Consider the following 24,436-nt stretch of genomic DNA (forward strand, 5'->3'; position numbering starts at 1 on the left):
CACAAAACTTAAGTCTAATGTTCAACTACGGAGCTTGGAAACTGAGAACCTAGGGCAAAACGACCTGTCTGCCGAGGTTGCACTCCCTGCAGCGGGACAGCCCCGCTGAGTCCTAGGAGGGGCGGGGCAGGGTTGGGGGTGGTGGTGGCGGTGAGTGCATCTGGGCCGACCGGGCCCGCCCCTGGGGGCTGGCGCAGGAGCCGGGCGTGGATTGGCTGTGTGCGTAAGTCGGCCTCTCTTCATAGGCCGCGCAGGGCTGCTCGCGGGACTTGGATTGGCTCCCAGGGCGCTGAGCGGTCATTGGCTGCGGTGGGTCGTCAAGGCGACTGAGAGGAAAAAGAGAAGGGGTTTTGGGCCTGGCCGGCGAACCGAGGCTGCGGGCGGTTTGGCGGTTCCGCGGGGCGGTGTCCGGAGTGCTGCGGGACCCGGGACCCCGGGGTTCACGCCACAACTCCAGGAGGTGCCTGAGCCAGCGCGCCGGCGAGGAGTAGTGGCTAGTGGGACCCCGCGGGCCGGGACCATGGGCTGCTTCTTCTCCAAGACGCGGAAGGCTGAGAAGGAGTCGCAGCCGGAGGGCGAGGAGGAGCGGCCGAAGCAGTACAGCTGGGACCAGCGCGAGAAGGTAACCAACGTCACGTAGTGGCTGGTCTCAGCCTTCCCGAGCCCGCTCGGCAAGGGTCCCCAGTGGCCGGGCAGCGCTGAGGGGGCGGACCCAGCAGCTGCCGCTCTTGCGCGCTCGCTCTCTCCCGCGAGTAGTTGAAGTCGGAGTGAATGACTTTTGGGGGAGCAGTGAAATTCAGCGTCAGAGAGGGCTCCACGGAGGGCGGTGCGGCGCTGGAAGGGGCCCTAGAGCTCATTGTCCAGGCAGATGGACACTTCGGGCTTTCCCTTCTCTGTGCACCCTGCCCTCTGGTCCAAGGATGGACTCCAGGGAAGGAAGGAGAACCCGGAATGCCCCAAATCTCACATCTCGTTTCACTCGCAGCTCCGAGCGGGGTTTTATCCAGTCCTCGAGTTACACATGGAACTGATCTCATCTCTTTCGCGGCTTGTGTTCTTTCTGTGGTTGTTTTCTCTTTTGTCTGCCCTAGCCAGTAAATCTCTTTGGTGCCTCCTGATATATTCCACTGCTGAATTTTCTCAATGACGAAGTGGACCGTTTGACCTACAGCTTTGTATGACCTCCTCTTCCACTTACCCGAAAGGAATAATGAAAATGGAATCAGCCTTGGAATGTGTGTTAAGACCGTAAGATGAAAATAACCAGCATAAGCCAGGCAATATTTTACTGTTGCTTTCATGAATGAAAATGCCCTTAGTTTTACTTTTCTATATAGCCAGAAACGAAAAAGCTTTGAACACGTCCACTAGTCTTACACAAAGCGCACTTAGTCATAAATTTCATAATGCTTCCTCTTTCTACATAGTTCTCCATTTGTGTTTAGTAAAATACTTTGATCCATCAATTATTTTTCTCATCCAAAAGAAAATAAAGACTTTTAAATGAGTGTTATGAACAGTTAACTCCTTGCTTAATAAACATATCTGTATCCATGACTACTTTATAGTAAATGTCTTACTAATGTTTTGATTTCATAGACCATCCTACATGATTTCCAGTCCCCAGCAGAATGTATTCACATAAACTTGGTTCTCCAAGTGTCAGATTTTAAAAATTGGACGCTTTTTACAGACTCCTCAGCCCCATCTTTCTGCCCCTGTTTCACAGGGTTGCATGATCTGTTTATTAATTCTCTTTTATCCATACTTGATAGAAGCATTTATAATGTAACAGTGGAAAATACTATATTTTCTGTCTGAAAACAACCCCTTTAAAAATTCTCCTGGACTATTAGAGAAAGAATTACCAGCTTACATTTTGAAACAGTGGAGATACCACATTTCCCAACATTGCTTTTTCTTTTGGGAATTTTTTCTTTTTCTTCTGGAATTACTAAGAATTCACTCTAGGGTACCTCTAATTTATGATAGCCTGCTAAATTTTATGTGATTTTAAAGATTTTTTTCTAGCTCCTTACCTCTCATGAGGTCAGTATGGGTAGTGTGCAAATGTTCTGTATTAGTCCAGTGATAGTTTTACTGAGTTTAGCATGGTCTTGCTTGCTCCTAGAAGATTTTAATTGTACCTTAAAAAGAATGGGATGCAAGTGCAGCCCAGAGAACATAAATGAGATACGTTGGATGTATATTAACAGAATGGTTTGTATTAAAAGTTTAGGTCTCTAATGTGATCATGGACTATAACATAAACAATTTTAAAGTTATATCAGACAATTACCATTCAACTTGTAAGACTTAGCTGTAAAAAAGAAAGTACAAAAAGAAAAAGAAAAGTGCATTGCCTGAAAAGTTTCCTTGCAACTTGGAAAAGTGGTGTTTAGATTTTTCCTTAGGTTGTGTCATCAGAGTATCTTTATTGAGAGGCACCCTCTGGGTTTTGGGTTTTGACTTGTGTAATTGGGTCAGTCTTAGGGGACTGAAGCTAGAAGAAATTGTCTCAATTAGAAAGAATGTTTGGGGACTCAGTGTTGTCATGACAACTGGTATACTGTTATCAACAGTGTAAGAAGCTCATTTTCTATTGCTGACTTGGAAAAAAAAGCTTATTGTACAATTACTACATTGCCATGATGAGAAATATTTTTGGATTGTAAGATCTGTGTTTAAATCATTTGGAAGGAAATGCTTTTATCCTTGTTATCTGTATGCTGCCTCCCATAACTAAGCAAATTATTCAATATATATGTTCTCAAACACCAAGGAAAACTCAAAATTATAAGAATTATTTTCCCTGCCCTTGAAGAGCTGACTGGCTTTTTTGAGTTAAAACAGGAAATATTTAAGTATCACGGGAAGATGAGTAGTATAGAAAAGTAGCTTTCATCTTCTAGTTATTCATACCAATACTCTTTCTAGACAATAGAAATGATGGCATAGGTATGAAAATTGTGATTTTGAGTATGGACAACACATCTGTGTCCATTCAGGTTCCTCAGTTATAAAATCAAACCTGGTAAAAATTTCTCTACTGTTTAATAAGGTAAAGGCCTGTCCTGAGGGTTAGACAGTACTGGTCACCTCTGAGGATAGAACTTGGGCCAGAGATTGGGCAGGACAGAACCAGTCTTAGTATAAGGCAGATCATAATTCCCAGAGTTGTTCTTCAGTGGAAAGGGTGGCTTTGTGAAGAACTGATCTCCATGTTGGTCAAAACATTCAGGCAGAGGTAGGATGGAGACCTACTAGGAAGAAGTGTCTGCATTGAGTAGGGGGCTAGATGCTGTTTTTAGCCTTTTAAGTACGTGAGGTATTCTAGTTATCCATTGTTGCATACCAAACCACCCCAAAACTTAATGGCATAGAATAATGGCAAGTACTTATTTTACTCACAACTCTGCAATTTGTGTAGGGCTTAGCTAGGTTGGCTCTTTGCTTTATCTGGCATCAGCTGCAGCAGCTTGACTGGGGGTTGGAGGATCTGCTTTCAATATGACTTAATCACAGAGCTGGCTGGCAAGTTGATGCTGGCTTTTGGTTGGAAGCTCAGCTGGGGCTAAGGGCCAGAGGCCTCTTCCTGTAGCCTGGGCTTCCCCACAGCGTGATGGCTGGGTTCCCAGGGCAAGTGTCCTAAGAGAGACTGGCAGAAGCTGCATGGCTTTTTCTAACTAGCCTCTTAAGTGATGTAGCATTACTTCTGCTATATTTTGTTGGTTGAGGCAATCACAGATGTCCACCTGCGTCCAAGGGGAGGGGACCTCTTGATGGGAGAAGTGTCAAACTTGTCGACATGTTTTAAATCCTTTACATAAAGTTGTTGCTGCTTAAAGGAAGTAACTAGTTCTTTGTTTATTCATTTTAAAATAGCTTTATTGAGATAAATTCATATGCCATACAGTTTACTAATTTAAAGTGTACAATTCAATAGTTTCAGCAAGTCCACAGGGTTATGTTACTATCACTATGATCTAATTTTAGAACTTTTTTATCCCTCACAAAAGAAACCCAGATCCATAAGTAGTTACTCCTCACTCCTCCTAGCCCCTAGAAACTACAGTTTTACTTTCTATCTCTATAGATTTGCTTATTTAGGACATTTATCAGTGGAATCATACAATATGTGGTCTTTTGTTACTTTCACTTAGTGTGTTTTTGAGATTCATCCATATTATAGCATATATCAGTAGTTTATTCCTTTTTATTGCTGAATGATATTAACAGAGTAGATATTTTATTTCATTTTATTTATAAATAAATTTTATTTTACTGTCCGTTTTGTTTATCCATTCATTAGTTGATGGACATTTGGCTTGTTTCCACTTTTTGGCCATTACAAATAATGCTGCTATGAATATTTGTGTACAAGCTTTTGTGTAGACATATGTTTTAATTTCTCTTCGATATATACTTAGGAGTGGAATTCCTGGGTCGTATAGTAACTCTGTGGTTAACTTTGTGAGAATCTGCCTAACTGTTTTTCAAAGTGTCTGCACCATTTACATTTTCACCAGCAGTGTATGGGGGTTCCAATTTCTTCACTCATATAAAGTGGGAAAAGGGGAAAAGTGCATGGAGTGGAAAGTGTATGGGACTGGGGTTTTAATTTGCATTCTGCCCTGTACTGTATCTCACTGGTCAAGTCATTTAGCTTTTCCAGCCCTCAATTTCCTAAGATCCCTTCCAGTTCTTTAATTCTTTGAGCATCTTAAGAGAAGAGGTAAGCATCAGTAGAAGCATTCAGGCACATCTGAATGAACAGAGAGAATGGGATAGGATGTAAAATTAGATTAAAAATCAATTAGATGATATGAATTCTATTTTGTGGTTATATATTTAGCAACATGGTGTGTTATATAAATATAATACTTCACCTTCTCTTGTCATCAATGTATATAAGATCAAGGTACTGGTATTTGTTATTTTCACTCATGAAATTACCTTTCAGCTACATAGCTATGTTGCCTTGAAACTGACTTAACAATGTTTAAGTTTTAAATAATTGGTTATTTTAATTGAAGTGTAATTTACATAATGTAAAATTTACCCTTTTGAAGTGTACAGTTCTATGAGTTTTGACAGACAAATACAGTCATGTAACTATCACCATAATCAAGATATAGAACAGTACCATCATCCCCCACAAATTTCCTCATGCTCCTTTGTAGTCAACTCTGCCTCCACCCTCTGATCTGTTTTTTATCCCTATAGTTTTATCTTTTTGAGAATGTCCTATAAATGGAATCATGTAGTAGATAACCTTTTGAGTCTGGCTTCTTTCACTTAGCATGACACATTTAAGATTCATCCATGTTGTTGCATGTATCAGGAGTTCCTTTTTATTGCTGAGTAGTAGTCCATTTTATGGATTTACCACATTTGTTTATCCATTCACCAGTTGAAGGACATTTAGGTTGTTTACAAATTCTGGTAATTATGAATAAAATTACCATAAACATTTGCATACAGGTTTTTGAATAAACATAAGCTTTCATTTCACTTGAGTGAATACCTAGGAGTAGGATTTCTGAGTCATATGGAAATTGTATATTAAACTTTATAAGAAAGTGCCAAACCCTTTTCCAAAGCAGCTGTGCTATTTTGCATTCCCGCCAGTAATGTATGAGAAATCCAGTTTCTCTGCATCCTCACCAGCACTTGGTATGGTCAGTTTTTAAAAAATTTAGCCATTCTAATAGGAGTGTAGTGGTATTTCATTGTGGCTTAATTTGCATTTCCCTAATGACTAATTATTTGTGGAGCATTTTTCCATGTACTTATTTGCCATCTGTATATTTTCTTTGGTGAAGTGTTTATTAAAACCTTTTGCTCATTTTTTTTTTACTGGGTTATTTGTTTTCTTATTATTGAGTTTTGAGAGTTTTTTATATATCCTGAATACAAGTCCCTTGTCATGTGTGTCTTGCAAATATTTTTTTCCCAAATAATGACTTGTCTTCTCTTAATAGTGTCTTTTTTTTTTAAAAAAGATTCACATTTTGTTTATTGTTTTTTTGCTACACAGCATACGGGATCTTAGCTCCCCAACCAGGGATCGAACCCACACCCCCTGCAGTGGAAACTCGGAGTCTTAACCACTGGACCGCCAGGGAAGTCCCTTAATAGTGTCTTTTGAAGAACAAAAGTTTTCAAAATTTAGATAAAAGTCCAATTTTCAATTTTTTCTTTTATGGATCATGTTTTTGGCTTCACATCTAGGAAATCTTTGCCTAACCAAGATTACAAACGTTTTCTCCTCTGTTTTCTTCTAGAAGTTTTAGACTTTTTGGTTTTATGTTTAGGTTCTATGATCCATTTTGAGTTAATTGTTAAATATGATACAAGGTATGGGAGATTCTTTATTTTATTTTTTACATATAGATGTCTAATTGTTCCAGCACCATTTGTTGAAAAGATTATCCTTTCTCTATTGAACTGCCTTTGCACCTTTGTCAATATATACATAAGTCTGTTTTTGAATTCTATTCCATTGATTTATTCACCTAGTAAACATTGGCTTCTGTTTGAATATGGTTGAATACGAAGAAGCAGCCAAGAGAATATACTTAGGAGCCAGACTGCCTAGGTCTGAGACTCAGCTCAAGCATTTACTATGTGACCTTGGGTAAGTTATTTACCCTCTGGGTGCCTCAATTTTCTCATCTGTAAAATAGAGATAATTATAGTATACAACCTTCATAGGGGTTTTTATGAGGATTGAGTGAAAGATTATAAAGCACTTAGAATGGTGCCTGGTGCCTGTATAGTGCTCCTTATACTCCTGAGTCTTATTTTGAACTTCTACCCAGACCAGATTTCCATTAAAACTAACAAATGCCATTATTTCATCTTAGGTTATCACTATGGAAGTTTAACTGTGGAGGTGAATTTTAATGAAAAATTTGCATAACTGCTCAGTGAAAGAATAAGATGTTCACTTTTATTTTCTGTTAGGAAAATAATACTTACCTTAGTTTATTAGCTATATCAGGTGAATTCCAACTCCTGAAATGTTTCTTTGATTTTTGAGAGTATATCCACTACCTTTCAAGGATTGTAGTTAGAAATATGACCTAAACTAAGCTCACTTCATAAGTGATTCTTGTGAAAAAGTAGTTTAAAAACTTCACCTTTCGTGTTTGTGATTTTGGGCACTTTGAGAACTAGTAACTTTTACAAAATTATTATGGTACTAAGCTTCAAGTTTTTTATTGTCACTTTTTGTTTTGAAGAGCTTTCAGGAATTGTTGAGAAAGTAAGTACAGCAATGTAAATCCTAAGTTTCTCCTTTGTAGATCATAATGATAGTCCAAATAATTTTATACTATAGAACTCTTTAGTTATAGGATTAATTTCACCCAGTGAACTACGAGAACTGAGGTGTCTAGATAAAATATGTAGAGTAGTAAATCACATTTAATTCCTCAGCATTGGCAGCAGTTATGGACTGAATGTTTGTGGTTCCCCACCACGCCCCACCCTGCAATCACCTCCAAATTCATATGTTGAAACCCTAACTCCCAGTGTGGTTCTGTTTGGAGATGGGGCCTGTAAGGAAGTAATTAAGATTAAATGAGGTCATGACAATGGGGCCTTGATCTGATAGGATTAGTGTCCTTATATGAAGAGGCATCAGAAAGCTTGCCATGCACCCACCCAGGAAAGACCATGTGAGGATAATTCAAGAAGGCAACCATCTGCAGGACAAGAAGAGAGGTATCACCAGAAGCCAACCACAATGGCACCTTGATTTTGTACTTCCCAGCCTCTAGAACTGTGAGAAATAAGTTTCTGTTGTTTAAGCTACCCAGTCTGTATTATTTTGTTATGGCAGCCAGTCTTGGTCTGTTCAGCCCATTGTAACAAGATACCATAGACTGGGTGGCTTAAACAACAGAAATTTATTTCTCACAGTTCTGGAGGCTGGGAAGTCCAAGATCAAGGTACCCACAGATCCAGTGTCTGGTGTCAGAGATAAATACAGCTGGACATTGGTTAAAGCAGTGAAAACAGATTTTTGTTCAGTAATTACTGACGGGGGAAGGAGCTGAGCTCCATTCTGATTTGTGCAGAGGTGACTTAAGCCATTTAAGGAAGAATGAGGGAGCGGGGAGAGCAGGGACTCAGTAGAGTCAGAGAAGTGAAAAATTACAAAGTTGGTCTGTGTAAATAAGATTAGGTCAGTCGTGTTAGCTGGCAATTTTATTTATTTATTTATTTATTTATTGCGGTATGCGGGCCTCTCACTGTTGTGGCCTCTCCCATTGTGGAGCACAGGCTCCAGACGCGCAGGCTCAGCGGCCATGTCTCACGGGCCCAGCCGCTCCGCGGCATGTGGGATCCTCCCGGACCGGGGCACGAACCTGTGTCCCCTGCATCGGCAGGCGGACTCTCAACCACTGCGCCACCAGGGAAGGCCCTAGCTGGCAATTTTAGAAGTTAGGATCTTATCCTCCCACAGAGGCTGGTAAACAGAGGCCCTATCCTTCCTAATAATTACATTTCATAGGAATGGATCTCAGGTCCTTGAGAAGGATACTTCTCATTAGTAAGAGATACAGTCACAATTGTAAGCCCTTTTTAGTAAATGCTTTAAGACAGGGAGGTCAGTGGCCTATCATCAGATGTTGGCTAGAACAAATAGTAAAATTTCCTGCAGAGTTGAGCTTCCTCAGGCAGGCATTTTAATGGGGACCTGGGGTCATTCTAGGGACAAAGCCTTGTGCTAGTAGAAGCCATGCTAGAGTTTGGTCAAGTCTGTTAGTGCAGGGATTTGGACGGACTTGCAGTGTGCCAAGAGTTCTGCAGTTCTTACTGGTGAAAGCCTGCTTCCTACTTGTAGTCAGCCGCCTTCTTGCCATGTGCTCATGTGGCCTTTCCTTGGTGCCTGCCTGCATGGAGAGAGAGAGAGATCTCTTCTTATAAGGACACTAATCCCATCGTGAGGGCCCCTCCCTCATGACCTCATCTAAATCTAATTACCTCCAAAAGTCCCCACCTCCAAATGCCATCACATTGGGGGATTAGAGCTTCAACATATGAATTTTGAGAGGACACAAACATTCAGTCCATAACACAGCCCAAGCAGACTAAGACAGCAGCTCAGTAATTTTAAAGTTAAGAATAGATTTTCTTTCTGCATTTGCAACAGGTCTCAACTACAAGTACTAATATAGTACTAATTATAATATATTATAATTAATATAGTTGAAATTTCTGTTTAATACTGTACACTTATAATATATATCATTTCCCATGCCAAAAAAATTAGCTGAATTCCTTTAAGTAAGAAGTATTAACTTTTATTTTTTATCTTTATCTGAACAGTGGTTTGTTTCCTATTTAATTCGGAGATAAATATGCTTGCAAACTTTTGAACTTGCTGTCTGTGTCTTAGGCAAAGATAATTTGGCCAGAATCTTGAAGCCCAAATCAATTCTCCAGGAAAATACCCACAAAATTTTATGTAAAATTTTTAAGGAGTTTCTGGTACAGTGAGAGAAACCATAAACTGAAGCTTGAAGATTCCCCTTGCTCATTGAGTTTGAGGCCTTGGTAGAGACAGGCCAACTCCTGGACTCCTTTTCCAAAAAACCTATTGGTGGCACTCTAGATCATCTCATTCCCACTGTGGGAGGTAGACTGGTGCTGAGAAGACAAGCTGAAGAAGATCAGAGAACGTTTTTTATCCTCCTTAAGGCCTAAAGCAGAACCAACTTAAACCACTCTAGCATGTTCCTGAGTCGATCAAGATCCCATTAGCCTACTCCATGACCACATTCCCATCCCCTTCCACTGGCTCTACCAAGTGGAAGGCAGCCTCAGCCTCCTTTTACTGCAGGTAGGGACAGAAGAGTATGTAAAATGGAGAGACCCAGGACTGACATTAAAAGGAGTGCCTCTGCCTGGCTTTGTGTATAATTATCTTCCTACTCAGAAGTTGGCCAACTTGAACAGTGACCTAAGTGAATGTCCCTAAAAATACATTTCAGAGTCTGTCTTCTTTGGGGATGAAGTAGAGAGATGGGGTGTGGAGAAGTGTATAATCATCAATCTCAGTTACGCTTCATATTTGTTTATTCAAGAGATACCTGGAGACCACCTACTTCTGGTTATACTCTGAGGTAATGAAGATTAAGTAGTTAAAATGGGTTCAATAAGTATGTGTGCAGGGCCTCTGTGGTGCCAGGCACTGTTCTAAGTGCTGGGGAAAACAGGTGAACAAAACAGATAATCCCTTCGCTCATGTAGTTTATGTTCTAATGGAGGGCAGCGGGGAGACTGACAATAAATACAGTTCATATATAGTGTGATAAAAAGAAGCTAAGTGCTTTGGAGAAAAATAAAGAAGGGTAAAGGGGTAATATTATTGGAGGAGGTGTTTCTGTTTTAAATAGATTGGTTATAGGATTCAAGTCCAAAGTTTTAGATACATAAGGGGATGCAGATTGGTATTTAATGTAATGTAGGTACTCAGAAAAAGGAGAGCAGGCTTCTGGTTGAGGGAACTGGAAAGCGTCACAGGAAAAGTGTGACAGGTGGGCAAGTATAAGAACTAGGAGAAAGCCTTCTGGGCAAAGGAGAATCAGAGGGCATAGACAAGTTACAGCAAGTGTGTCAGATCTACTGAAGAACAAAGTTCCCATAGCAGGGTGATAAGAGTTAGGACTAAAATGTGAGTTGATATCACATAGTAGTGACTTACATTGAAAGGTTTTCTAATGATGAACCATTTTTACACAACCTGCAACAAATCCAACTTGGTTGTGGTGCTTTCTCTTCTTCTAGGATTGATTTAATTGACAATTTTTTCAAAACATCTATAGGCATGAGTGAAATGGACCTAAAATTTTCTTTTGTTATGTCTTTGTTTTTCTTATTTCTTGCTGGACAGACTAGTAGCATGAATTAGGACTGTTGCTTCTTTTTCTATTGTCTTTAAAGGTTTGCATAAAACTGGGATGAATAAAACTAGAATCTGCTTATAAAACCATCAGAGTCTTGTGTTTTCTTTGTGGGAACACTTTAGCCACTGCTTCTATTTCTTTAGTAGTAATAGCTTTTTATTTAAGCTTTTAACTTCTTCTCAAATTCGCTGTGGTAAGTTATTTTTTAAAAGATGCATTCATTTCATGGACAAAATGTTTTTTAACTTGTTGGTATATAGTTGTTGTTTTTCTCTCTCTCTCTTTTTTTTTTTTTTTGCGGTACGCGGGCCTCTCACTGTTGTGGCCTCTCCCGTTGTGGAGCACAGGCTCCAGACGCGCAGGCTCAGTGGCCATGGCTCACTGGCCCAGCCGCTCCGCGGCATGTGGGATCCTCCCAGACTGGGGCATGAACCCGTGTCCCCTGCATCGGCAGGCAGACCCTCAACCACTGCGCCACCAGGGAAGCCCAGTGAGGTTGTTTATTCGAGATGTTTCCTGTTTCTTAAGGTGGGCTTGTATTGCTATAAACTTCCCTCTTAGAACTGCTTTTGCTGAATCCCGTAGGTTTTGGGCCATCGTGTCTCCACTGTCATTTGTTTCTAGGTATTTTTTAATTTCCTCTTTGATTTCTTCAGTGATCACTTCGTTATTAAGTAGTGTATTGTTTAGCCTCCATGTGTTTGTATTTTTTACAGATCTTTTCCTGTAATTGATATCTAGTCTCATAGCATTGTGGTCGGAAAAGATGCTTGATACAATTTCAATTTTCTTAAATTTACCAAGGCTTCATTTGTTACCCAAGATATGATCTATCCTGGAGAATGTTCCATGAGCACTTGAGAAAAATGTGTATTCTGTTTTTGGATGGAGTGTCCTATAAATATCAATTAAGTCCATCTTGTTTAATGTATCATTTAAAGCTTGTGTTTCCTTAGTTTCATTTTGGATCATCTGTCCATTGGTGAAAGTGGGGTGTTAAAGTCCCCTACTATGAATGTGTTACTGTCGATTTCCCCTTTTATGGCTCTTAGTATTTGCCTTATGTATTGAGGTGCATAAATATTTACAATTGTTATATCTTCTTCTTGGATCGATCCCTTGATCATTATGTAGTGTCCTTCTTTGTCTCTTCTCATAGTCTTTATTTTAAAGTATATTTTGTCTGATATGAGAATTGCTACTCCAGCTTTCTTTTGGTTTCCATTTGCATGGAATATCTTTTTCCATCCCCTTACTTTCAGTCTGTATGTGTCTCTAGGTCTGAAGTGGGTCTCTTGTAGACAGCATATATAAGGGTCTTGTTTTTGTATCCATTCAGCCAATCTGTGTCTTTTGGCGGGAGCATTTAGTCCATTTACATTTAAGGTAATTATCGATATGTATGTTCCTATTCCCATTTTCTAAATTGTTTTGGGTTCGTTATTGTAGGTCTTTTCCTTCTCCTGTGGTTCTTGCCTAGAGAAGTTCCTTTAGCATTTGTTCTAAAGCTGGTTTGGTGGTGCTGAACTCTCTCAGCTTTTGCTTGTCTGTTAAGGTTTTAATTTCTCCATCAAATCTGAATGAGATCCTTGCTGGGTAGTGTAATCTTGGTTGCAGGTTTTTCTCCTTCATCACTTTAAATATGTCCTGCCACTCCCTTCTGGTTTGCAGAGTTTCTGCTAAAAGATCAGCTGTTAACCTTATGAGGATTCCCTTGTGTGTTATTTGTTGTTTTTCCCTTGCTGCTTTTAATATGCTTTCTTTGTATTTAATTTTTGACAGTTTGATTAACATGTGTCTTGGCATATTCCTCCTTGGATTTATCCTGTATGGGACTCTCTGCACTTCCTGGACTTGATTAACTATTTCCTTTCCCATATTAGGGAAGTTTTCAAATATAATCTCTTCAAATATTTTCTCAGTCCCTTTCTTTTTCTCTTCTTCTTCTGCAACCCCTATATTTCGAATGTTGGTGTGTTTAATGTTGTCCCAGAGGTCTCTGAGACTGTCCTCAGTTCTTTTCATTCTTTTTTCTTTATTATGGTCTGCAGTAGTTATTTCCACTATTTTATCTTCCAGGTCACTTATCCATTCTTCTGCCACAGTTATTCTGCTATTGATCCCATCTAGAGTATTTTTCATTTCATTTATTGTCTTGTTCATCGTTGTTTGTGTCATCTTTACTTCTTCGAGGTCCTTGTTAAATGTTTCTTGCATTTTTTCCATTCTATTTCCAAGATTTTGGGTCATCTTTACTATCATTATTCTGAATTCTTTTTCAGGTAGACTGCCTATTTCCTCTTCATTTGTTAGGTCTGGTGGGTTTTTATCTTGCTCCTTCATCTGCTGTGTGTTTTTCTGTTTTCTCATTTTGCTTATCTTACTGTGTTTGGGGTCTCCTTTTTGCAGGCTGCAGGTTCGTAGTTCCCGTTGTTTTTGGTGCCTGTCCCCAGTGGCTAAGGTTGGTTCAGTGGGTTGTGTAGACTTCCTGGTGGAGGGGACTAGTGCCTGTGTTCTGGTGGATGAGGCTGGATCTTGTCTCTCTGGTGGGCAGGTCCACGTCTGGTGGTGTGTTTTGGGGTGTCTGTGGACTTATTATGATTTTAGGCAGCCTCTTTGCTAATGGGTGGGGTTATGTTCCTCTTTTGCTAGTTGTTTGGCATAAGGTGTCCAGCACTGTAGCTTGCTGATCCTTGAGTGAAGCTTGTGCTGCCGTTGAGATGGAGATGTCTGGGAGATTTTCTCCATTTGATATTATGTGGAGCTGGGAGGTCTCTTGTTGGCCAGTGTCCTGAAGTTGGCTCTCCCACCTGAGAGGCACAGCACTGATTCCTGGCTGCAGCACCAAGAGCCTTTCATCCACAAGGCTCAGAGTAAAAGGGAGAAAAAGTAGAGAGGAAGAATTAGTAGAAGTAGGAAGAAAGAAAGGAAGGAAGGGAGGAAGGAAGGAAGAAAGAAAGAAGAAAGGAAGGAAAGAAGGAAAGAAAGAAAGGAGGGAGGGAGGGAGGGACGGTGGGAGGAAGGAAGGAAGGAGGGAAGGAAGGAAAAAATAAAGAAAGAAGAGAAAGTAAAATAAAATAAAGTAAAATATAAAGTTATTAAAGTAAAAAATAATTATTAAAAAAAATTAAAAACAACAAAAAATGGACGGATAGATCCTTAGGACAAATGGTGGAAGCAAAGCTATACAGACAAAATCTCATACAGAAGCATACACATACACACTCACAAAAAGAGGAAAAGGGGAAAAAATCATAAATGTTGCTCTCAAAGTCCATCTCCTCAATCATCAAGTTGATTGTGGAGCTTTAATCCGCTGCTTCTGAGGCTGCTGGGAGAGATTTCCCTTTCTCTTGTTTGTTCTCACAGCTCCCAGGGGCTCAGCTTTGGATTTGGTCCCGCCTCTGCGTATAGGTCGCCGGAGGGCGTCTGTTTTTCACTCAGAAAGGACGGGGTTAAAGGAGCTGCTGATTCGGGTGCTCTGGCATACTCGGGCCGGGGGGAGGGAGGGGCACAGAGTGCTGGGCGAGCCTGCGGCGTCAGAGGCCGGCGTGCGTTCTCCCGGGGAAGTTGTTCCTGGATCCCGGGACCCTGGCAGTGGCGGGCTGCACAGGCTCCCCGGAAGGGGGGTGTGGATAGTGACCTGTGCTCGCACACAGGCTTTTTGCTGGCGGCAGCAGCAGCCTTAGCGTCTCCTGCCCGTCTCTGGGGTCCGTGCTTTTAGCCGCGGCTCGCGCCCGTCTCTGGAGCTCCTTTAAGCAGCGCTCTTAATCCCCTCTCCTCACGCACCAGGAAACAAAGAGGGAAGAAAAAGTCTCTTGCTTCTTCGGCAGCTCCAGACCTTTTCCCGGACTTCCTCTTGGCTAGCCGTGGTGCACTAACCCCTTCAGGCTCTGTTCACGCCGCCAACCCCAGTCCTCTCCTGGCGCTCCGACCAAAGCCCGAGCTTCAGCTCCCAGCCCCGCCCGCCCCGGCGGGTGAGCAGACAAGCCTCTTGGGCTGGTGAGTGCCGGTCGGCACCGATCCTCTGTGTGGGAATCTCCCCGCTTTGCCCTCCGCACCCCTTTTGCTGTGCTCTCTTCCGCGGCCCCGAAGCTTCCCCCCTCCGCCACCCACAGTCTCCGCCCGTGAAGGGGCTCCTAGTGTGTAGAAACCTTTACTCCTTCACAGCTCCCTCCCACTGGTGCAGGTCCCGTCCCTATTCTTTTGTCTCTGTTTTTTCTTTTTTTCTTTTGCCCTACCCAGGTACGTGGGGAGTTTCTTGCCTTTGGGGAGGTCTGAGGTCTTCTGACAGCATTCAGTAGGTGTTCTGTAGGAGTTGTTCCACGTGTAGATGTATTTCTGGTGTATCTGTGGGGAGGAAGGTGATCTCTGCGTCTTACTCTTCCACCATCTTCCCCTCGTCCAGCACTGTGTTTTTAAAATTTTCAAATAGGCAAGGATTTTTTAAAGTGTCTTTTGTTATTAACTTCTAATTTAATTGCATCTTGGTCGCATATAATAATCTGTAACTTATCTAATATTTAAAATTTGTTGAGGCTTTCTTTATGATCTAGTACTAGTACATGATTTTTTAAAAAATCCTTCAATGTGTGCTTGAGAAAAAATGTGAGTATACTCTGCTAGTTGTGTGCAGAACTCAAACTTATTCATTGTGTGGTTTGATCTCCTAGATCCTTGTTGATTTTTTTTTTTTTTGGTTCACTTGACCAATCAATACTTGAGAAGCAGCATTAGAAGAAACTCCTTAGATTTTAAGTTGCCAGTTCTGAGGATTTGGAGAGGTCCTGAACCACTGTCAAAATTAATCCCCACCCATTTTTCTCAGCTCTTCGCCAGCACAGGGTTTCTGCCCTGACCGGAATTTGCTCCCAGGGAAATCTGGACCAGAGGTCTGAGTCCTAGCAGGTGTATGGGAAGCATTGTTGTCTCAAGATTTGGGAAGGGGAGAAGCAATAGAAGAAATCTGAGTTTCCTTTTCTGTTTTCTGTTCCCACACCCACCACAGGGGTGTCTCATAGTTTCCCCTTTTCTTGGTGTTTTTCTTACTTGGTCCATTTGAGATTGATCTTGGATAATTGGGAGCCAGCCACTATGCTAGTTCAGTATCTTGATAGAGCCCAAACTGGAACACTGTACCTTTATATATGTGTGTCACCTGTAAAATCCTAGAAATGGAATAGCTTGAATACCTCTTCCCACATTAAACCTGTGCTGCCTCTTATATTTTCTTTTTTTTTTCTTTTTTTTTTTTTTTTGGTGTGTGGCACTACCAACATCCAATCACATAAACCAGAGCAGTGTTTCTTCAAACCTGTGGGTGGGATAATAGAAAATATTTGGGGTTTAACACAAAATAAGGGTAAGTATTATTTTGTGAAACTTTTCTTTCATTGGTATGTGTACATGTACAAATACTCATAAATACGTGTACTGGGCTGTGCTGGAGAATGTACTAATGTGAATTGTAGTCACAAAGGTTGAAAAATACTGGACTAGATAACTAGGAATCATTTTTGACCCATCCTTCTGCCTTACCTCCTACAGCCATTGAATTACTAAATCGTCTGATTCTCCTTCCTCAGTATTTCTCAAATTCATTCCATCTTCCTCTTCCCTGCTAACCACTGCTCTAGTTCCAGCCCTTTCTGGATGACTGCAACTGCCTCTCCAATTCACACGCCACTTGTCATTATTCTTACCAGAACAATCTTCCTAAAATGTAAATTTTGCTTATTTAAATCATTCTGTGGTACCCCTTTGTCCATGGAGAACTTCCAAGCCTCATAATATGGCCTCTGCCTACCTCTCCAGCTTCATTTGCTCCCATTGCAGTATCACTGGTAACACCAAACCACGTTCACTTTTCCTCACACTCCCTGAAGAGTTTTATTTTATTTCATTCTTTCACTTTTGCCTGATGTGAGAAGGGAGGATCCTTTACTCCTACCCCTTTTACCTGGTGAACTTCAGCTTATTCATTCTCACTTTGCACAGGAAGTCTTACACCCCTACCTCCCCTGCGCCTGGTGTCCCTCCTTTGTATTTCCAGAATATTCTGAGCATCTCTCATTACACAGCCAGGTGGTTTTAAAATCATTTGTTGGGGCTTCCCTGGTGGCGCAGTGGTTGAGAGTCCGCCTGCCGATGCAGGGGACGCGGGTTCGTGCCCTGGTCTGGGAAGATCCCACGTGCCGCGAAGCGGCTGGGCCCGTGAGCCATGGCCGCTGAGCCTGCGCGTCCGGAGGCTGTGCTCCGCAACGGGAGAGGCCACAGCAGTGAGAGGCCCGCGTACAGCAAAAAAAAAAAAAAAAAAGTAAAATCATTTGTTTAGGTTAGTGTTCACTTCTTTTATGGAAAGAGTTGGTCATATTCATTTTGGTGCTTAAAACAATGTCTGGCTCCTATTGGGTGTTCAAATGGCTGAATGGCTGAATGAAGATCTAGAAAGTTAAAGTGCCTTTTTCATTCATGTTGCTCATAGGTGACAAAATTGAGACTAGAAAACTGTAACATCTATATTTTTGATCACTCTGCTACAGTTACTATTGATGACTGTACTAACTGTGTCTTTTATTGCTCATGCTACAGACCAACACTACTTCTAGTACATTGTGTAAAACTGATGAGTACAACATTTGTTGTGTAATACTGAATAAGTCACTTTAAGCTAGTTTGCTAACGATTAAGATGATTAAATTATCCTTTGTAAATAATCAAGTTTTTGTGTACCGTACCTATGGGAGCCTGTTTCTGGTACATGAATAGTTTTGTATGAAATTTAATATTCACAAAGAGGTTAAGACAGTGCAAGTAGATTTAAAAGTAATTTAGAAAAATCAAAATGGTCTTTTAATGACTATATTTTGAGAGGTCAGCTAAAATTTAAAAAATAATGTAACAGATTCCAGACACACTGTGTAAAAGATTCTGTGAGCTTTAGTTTAAAATGCCTAAAGATGGAAATGGTGAAATTTGAAAATTTTACATTGTAGAAGTAGCTCAGTAAATGTTTCAGTCAAATTTGTAGATGCAAATTCTGACATATAGTGATTCTTGGGCCTTCAGGTGCTTCCATTTTCTGTAGCATATTGCAGAAATCAGTCAGGGTTTAGAAACTAAGACCTAGGCATCAATTTATGGAAAGATAGAGAAACATATTCCTATCTGGGTGTATTTCCAAGTTCAGAAGTTTTAAAGACACAGAAGTTTTTTAAAAGTGAAGCATCAGAAAAAGAAAAGGCTCAAAGCTGAAATATTCCTTAATATCATCCAGTATGCTGTGTGTATGTATGAGAATTTCCCCAATTGTTTCCAAAATGTACTTTTACAGTTGATATGTTAAAACAGGATCCAACAATGTCCACACATCATTTGGTTGGTATGTCCTGAGTCTTTCTTTATCTATAACAGTTTCCTCTCCCTTTCTTCCCCTCATGCCTTTTATGTATTTATTTTAAAAAAGTTTTTTGTCCTGCTCATTTTCTTATTATGTCACAAAGTCAGTAAGAGTTGGAACATTATTTTAGCAATAAAAATCGTTCCTGACTCCCAATAGACAATTAATGTTTGCTGAATAATGTCAGTAATACTCAAGGTCTGTGTTTTGTTCCTGCAGGTTGATCCGAAAGACTACATGTTCAGTGGACTGAAGGATGAAACAGTAGGTCGCTTACCTGGGAAAGTGGCAGGACAACAGTTTCTCATTCAAGACTGTGAGAACTGTAACATCTATATTTTTGATCACTCTGCTACAGTTACTATTGATGACTGTACTAACTGTGTCATTTTTCTGGGACCGGTGAAAGGCAGTGTGTTTTTCCGGAATTGCAGAGATTGCAAGTGTGCATTAGCCTGCCAACAGTTTCGTGTGCGGGATTGTAGAAAGCTGGAAGTCTTTTTGTGCTGTGCCACTCAGCCCATTATTGAGTCTTCCACGAATATCAAGTTTGGCTGTTTTCAATGGTACTACCCTGAATTAGCTTTCCAGTTCAAAGATGCAGGGCTCAGTATCTTCAATAATACCTGGAGTAACATTCATGACTTTACACCTGTGTCAGGAGAACTCAATTGGAGCCTTCTTCCAGAAGATGCTGTCATTCAGGACCATGTTCCTCTACCTACTACCGAAGAGCTCAAAGCTGTCCGCCTTTCCACAGAAGCCAGTAGAAGTATCGTTCCAGTGTCCCGGGGTCAGAGACAGAAGAACAGTGATGAGTCATGCTTAGTGGTATTATTTGCTGGTGATTATACTATCGCAAATGCCAGGAAACTAATTGATGAGGTAAGGAGAAGAGAGAGAAGAGAAACAGACATACACCTACATAGAAACACACCACTTTCTGGAGAGCGTCCATTCTTTTCAAATTGACTATTAGAAATACAGGCAATCCTTAAATTATAGTCCTCTGCCCCCTACAGATTTATCTGCAAGCTAGTTGCTTAGGCCTCAAATACTTTCCCAAAGAAACTTTTTAAAAACAATTCAATTCAGGAAGCATCTGTTAAGCCCTCATTATGTGCAGGTTACTCTGTCACCATCTTTCATTGATTATAGGATGCACCTTTGTTTTCCACAGTTTTGCTTCTCTGAAATGCATCTTACAATTGATGGCAGTTTAGAGCTGATGAAATATATGCTGGGAGTGGAGATAAATAGACAAAATTCTCTACCCTCAAAGAACTTCCATTCTTTATCATAACTGATTTCCATGGGAGCTCACAAAAGTAGTACTGCAAAGTAAAGCGTGACCTTTTATAATTATTTAGTGGGGAAATTTATTTGGAGTTTTTAACTGTTTAAGGTGTAGGGAAGGCATTTAGGCATACAACTTTTGGAGCCCGTTTTGACTGAGAGCAACCTCCACATTACTTTCCTTTGCCCTATTGCCATGAAGAGGAAGTTGGTGTGAAACAATGAGGTAGCAGCTGCGACAGCAGAGATTGTGGACTCATGAGCAGGGGCTTTTAGTGCTTTCAGGAGTAGAGAAGGGTTCTTTGGGTAGCAGCTTTCACTTGAAAAATAAATGGGGATGTAGAGGTTAGGGGCTCCAGAAGCAGCAGTTCCTCCAGTGGGGAGGCAGCAGTAGGATGTATTGATTAGTCATTAATCAGGCTTTCTTCAGAAAGAGTCTGTTTGAATTTAAAAATCAAACTTCCAGAAATGGAGAGGTGAATGGAAAACTCTCTTTGAATGGATTTTTTTTTAAGTTGTAACACTTCTGTCAAAAGGAACGGTTTTAGAAAAAAAAAAAAAACTAGAAAAATGACCACCTCTCTGTAGCTTATACATTCTACAATGTAGAAAACCCATGTCTGAAATCCACAAAGTATATCTGAGGTCCAGTTTTAAAAACAACAGAAGCCAAGTATAATCTTAAGACTTTGATATTTTCTTTCTTGATTATGCCAATCTGATAAAAATGTGCTATGGATCTGGTGAGATATAGAAAAAGTGCTCTGGCCTTTGAGCTATCTAATCACATGTTAATCCAACATCTGAGAGGTAAACATTTTCATTATACTGTATGGTGATTTTTTAAAAAATCTACATACAGTTTTCAAGAGAGGTAATTATTCAGGTTAAACTCCTTTTTGGTAGATAATGAGGAGAGGACATAAAGAATGTACAGTATGTTTAAAGAAAAAAGCCATCAAAACAAACACTGTCATTCTTCATGAGTCATCAGATGTCCTTAACCTTTTAACTTTTGATATCTGTTGTACAAAATGGCACCGTTGTGTGCACTTTTTGCAATATGACCAGGAAGAGTGATGTTCTTTAGATGTCCTTCTGGATTACAAAATAATTTAAATAAAAATCCAGCAATAACAGTAACAAAAATGATGACAATAATAATAGCTAGCAGTTAATATAGTGTTTATTATACGTCAGGTGACTGTTGTACAGTATTTAAGTGAATTAACTCACTTAATTCAGGAATAACCTATGAAATAGGTGCCATTGTTTCTCTTTATACAGATAAGAAAAATGAGCCACAGAGAAGGTAAGTAACTTGCAAAAGGTCACTTGCTGGTAAGTAGCAGAGCCATGATTTAAATCCAGGCAGTTTGGCTTTGTAGGCCATAGTCTTAACCCTTAAGCATGATGCTATTATGCTGCCTCAGTGGTAAAGGAAGGTTGATAAATGCCTGGTGGAGCTGGAATGTGACCGAAAGTGTGTGGAGGCAAGGCAGATACTACCCTCCAGCCTAGAAGGAAAAACCCTGGGACTTTTTGGCTAGAGTTATCCTGACTAATTCTGAAATCACAGAATTAAGAGAACAAAAAGAAGAAAATGCTAAGTACATGTGAAGAGGGTATCACAGCGTGCTGAAAGACCGGTAAGTTACATATCAAGAGAGCGATTACATATTTTTTAAAAAGTGAAGCTCAAGTTCCCTGGAAAATATGTGTAGAAGCTAGTTAATGCTGAGACAGAAAAAAATGAAACTTGAGTCTTTTCTCGTATCATAACACAAATGTCTTAGAACAGCTTAGACTGGAACTGTGATTGCTAACTCTGGTTTTGTTAAATCCTAGGAGTAGCACAGAATTTTGTTTCATAGTGTTTTCATAAATTAAACATATCATAATGATTTTTTAAGGTAGGAAGTGTAAAACTTGAGAGAGTAGGAAGTCCAGAAAAACTGGGTAAACCAGAAAGTACATTCCATAGGAGTCAAGAGAAGTTACTAGGCTTCAGTTTTCTTACCTAAAGATCAGATTTCTTGCTGCCTCTTAACTATATCACAGATAAGCACAGGATAAATTAAAGTATTTGGAATTGTTTGGAAGTATTGTATAACTTAAAGTTGTATAACTTATTGTATATTAACATATACGTGTATACATGTATATGTATATATACATGTATATTAATATATAACTTATTGTATATTAAAGTTGGGTAGTTACCTCTATTTTCAAGTCTTTAAAAGTAGGGGCTTCCCTGGTGGCGCAGTGGTTGGGAGTCCGCCTGCTGATGCAGGGGACACGCGTTCATGCCCCGGTCCGGGAAGGTCTCACATGCTGCGGGGCAGCTGGGCCCGTGAGCCATGGCCGCTGGGCCTGCGCGTCCAGAGCCTGTGCTCCGCAAAGGGAGAGGCCACAGCAGTGAGAGGCCCGCGTACCGCAAAAAAAAAAAAAAAGCTTAAAAGTAGAAGAATTTTCATGAAAAAGAGTCTCTTCACATGTCTGCAGTGAAATATCAAAGTAAATATACTAGTTTCATAGTTCATTGTTTTTAGGTAACAGTGTTTTGAATTAATCATCTTACTTTTGTCAGTTTATGTGTCTGACTATAAAATGAGAGTTATTGAGCAGTCTAGAGAATTAGAAACAGATGTGGGATTGTTTCTGATAATTTAAGTAACTTTGCAGTCATTACCTGGCAGTGATGTTTATGTAATTTTCTGCTACATTTTTATGGATGTTTCTCTTTTTCTGAGGCAGCATTGAGGGCTCTGGAAAAGGATTTGAGTTTGAATCCAATTTGATGAAATGGTATGGAATAACGTAGCCATAGAATGAAATACTATCAACCATTAAAACTGATTTTGTAGTAGAATAGTTGGAAAATGTTCACAACCAAGTAAGTGAAAATTTGTAGAATATTACATATCTGTTTTTTTTTAAAGTAGGTAAGTCTGGAGAGTTATATATACTAAAATGTTGACAGTTGTGGTTCTTTTTAGGAAGTGGATTAGGAGCAGGGTTTTCTTTTCTTGTTCGTAGCCCTATGGATTTTACATAAAACATGCATTATTTCTGTAATGGAGGAAAACGAAAACCGGAAGGGTAAAAAGAAGTATGCCAGGACTTCCCTGGTGGTCCAGTGGTTAGGACTCCGCGCTTCCACTGCAGGGGCCACGAGTTCCATCCCTGGTTAGGGGAACTAAGACTAAGATCCCACAAGCCACACAGCGTGGCCAAAAAAAGGAAGTATACCTATATAGCAGTGGCATCTTTGAGTGGTAGCACTTTGGTTGATATTTCTTTGTTTCTGTTTTTTATTTTTTAAATGTTTTAAAAAAATAAATGTTCTATATTGAGCCTATTTGTTACTTTTATAATTAAAAACTCAATAGGCTTTAATTGGTTGAATTGCTTTGCATTTTTAAAAAATACTTTCATAATTATTTTAAAAATTAATGTATACTCATTGTAGAGAACTGTAGAAATCAAGAAGAGTAGAAATAAGTTTAAAAATCATCCATAATGTGCTGTACCTTGAATTGTCTTTGTAGGAATAATTTTAATTTATTTAGTCTGTAATCAGTTTAATTGGGTTCACGTCACAGCTCTGTCCCTTAATAGTTGTGTGACCATGGGCAGATTTCTTAACCACTCTGTGCTTTAGTTTCTCATCTGTAAAATGAGAGTAATAATAATACCTGCCTTGTGAGAGGATTAAACGTGTTTTACATGTAGAACACATAAAACTGCCTGGCACATAGTAAGTACTCCATAAATGTATTCTAGCGTTATTGTGCTATACTATATAAATTTGAATCATGCTTTTTAAAATTAACAGTATTATATAAGCTTTCTCCCTTTTATCATTTGTTATATTTAACAAACTATGGTATTTTATCTTGTGAATGTACCATACTTTAGTTAATGATTCTCCTCTCACTGGACAGTGTCACCAAACTAAAGCTTCTGTTAGTTTCAGTCAACAAAATTTTTTTAATAAAGTTTAAAATTTTGAGGGCTAATTTACATTTATTTGACCCTTAATTGTAACAGTAGGCAGTACTAATTCTTTTTTTTTTAACATCTTTATTGGAGTGGCAGTACTAATCCTTAATCAGAACCACCCATCTGGAAGAAAGAATCTTGTGTATGTGAAAACTTGTTTATAGAAAACACTCTGAATTAATTACAGTTATAACTAAAACAAAAATCAGAGCACTGTGTTACATTTTATACAGAAAAATTGTAGAATAGGAAAATACTGTTTTAGTCTCAGGTCATTTTAAAATGTAAATGAAATTTTATTTCCCACAGCTGGTTGGTAAAGGCTTTTTCCTGGTTCAGACAAAGGAGGTATCAATGAAAGCTGAAGATGCTCAAAGGGTTTTTCGGGAAAAAGCACCTGACTTCCTTCCTCTTCTGAACAAAGGTACCTTCTGGATGATTGGTATACTTTTGTGGTTTTTCCCTTGACCTGCTGATTTGATTTACTCTTGCCTTTAGTATTTCTCTTACATTGTCTTCTCTTTGTCATTTGTTTTATGTTTTTCCTATTACTATTCAGAAATGTCAAAATTTCACATCATTCGAAAAGCCATATGTAATCACCTAGAAATTAGGCATTAGGTTTTTTTTTCCCTGTTCTGTCACCTTCGTTCTTGAAAGTCACATTTTATTATTTTAAATTATTTTATTATTATTATTGTACTATAGTGAGTGAGCATTTCCTTCTCCCTGCCCAGAGTTACAAAGCACTTGATAAGGATTCTTTCTGCCTTCAGTGTGCTTTGACCATACTGGAAAAGGAATAAGAAAT

The 24,436-nt window shown here is 39.7% G+C and overlaps 1 protein-coding gene across 1 annotated transcript in view; it reads left to right on the top strand.

Moving 5' to 3' along the window:
* The first annotated feature begins 313 nt into the window (after positions 1–313).
* The window catches only part of RP2 (RP2 activator of ARL3 GTPase), a 42,199-nt gene continuing 18,076 nt past the window's right edge, over positions 314–24,436 (top strand). The window contains exons 1-3 of the mRNA XM_004282004.3: positions 314–622; positions 18,541–19,206; positions 23,935–24,049. Of these exons, the coding sequence (XP_004282052.1) occupies positions 521–622; positions 18,541–19,206; positions 23,935–24,049 (883 nt within the window). The 5' untranslated portion in view covers positions 314–520. The remainder of the gene's footprint in view (positions 623–18,540; positions 19,207–23,934; positions 24,050–24,436) is intronic.

The sequence above is a fragment of the Orcinus orca genome, chromosome X (assembly GCF_937001465.1).
Source record: "Orcinus orca chromosome X, mOrcOrc1.1, whole genome shotgun sequence".
NCBI lineage: Eukaryota > Metazoa > Chordata > Mammalia > Artiodactyla > Delphinidae > Orcinus > Orcinus orca.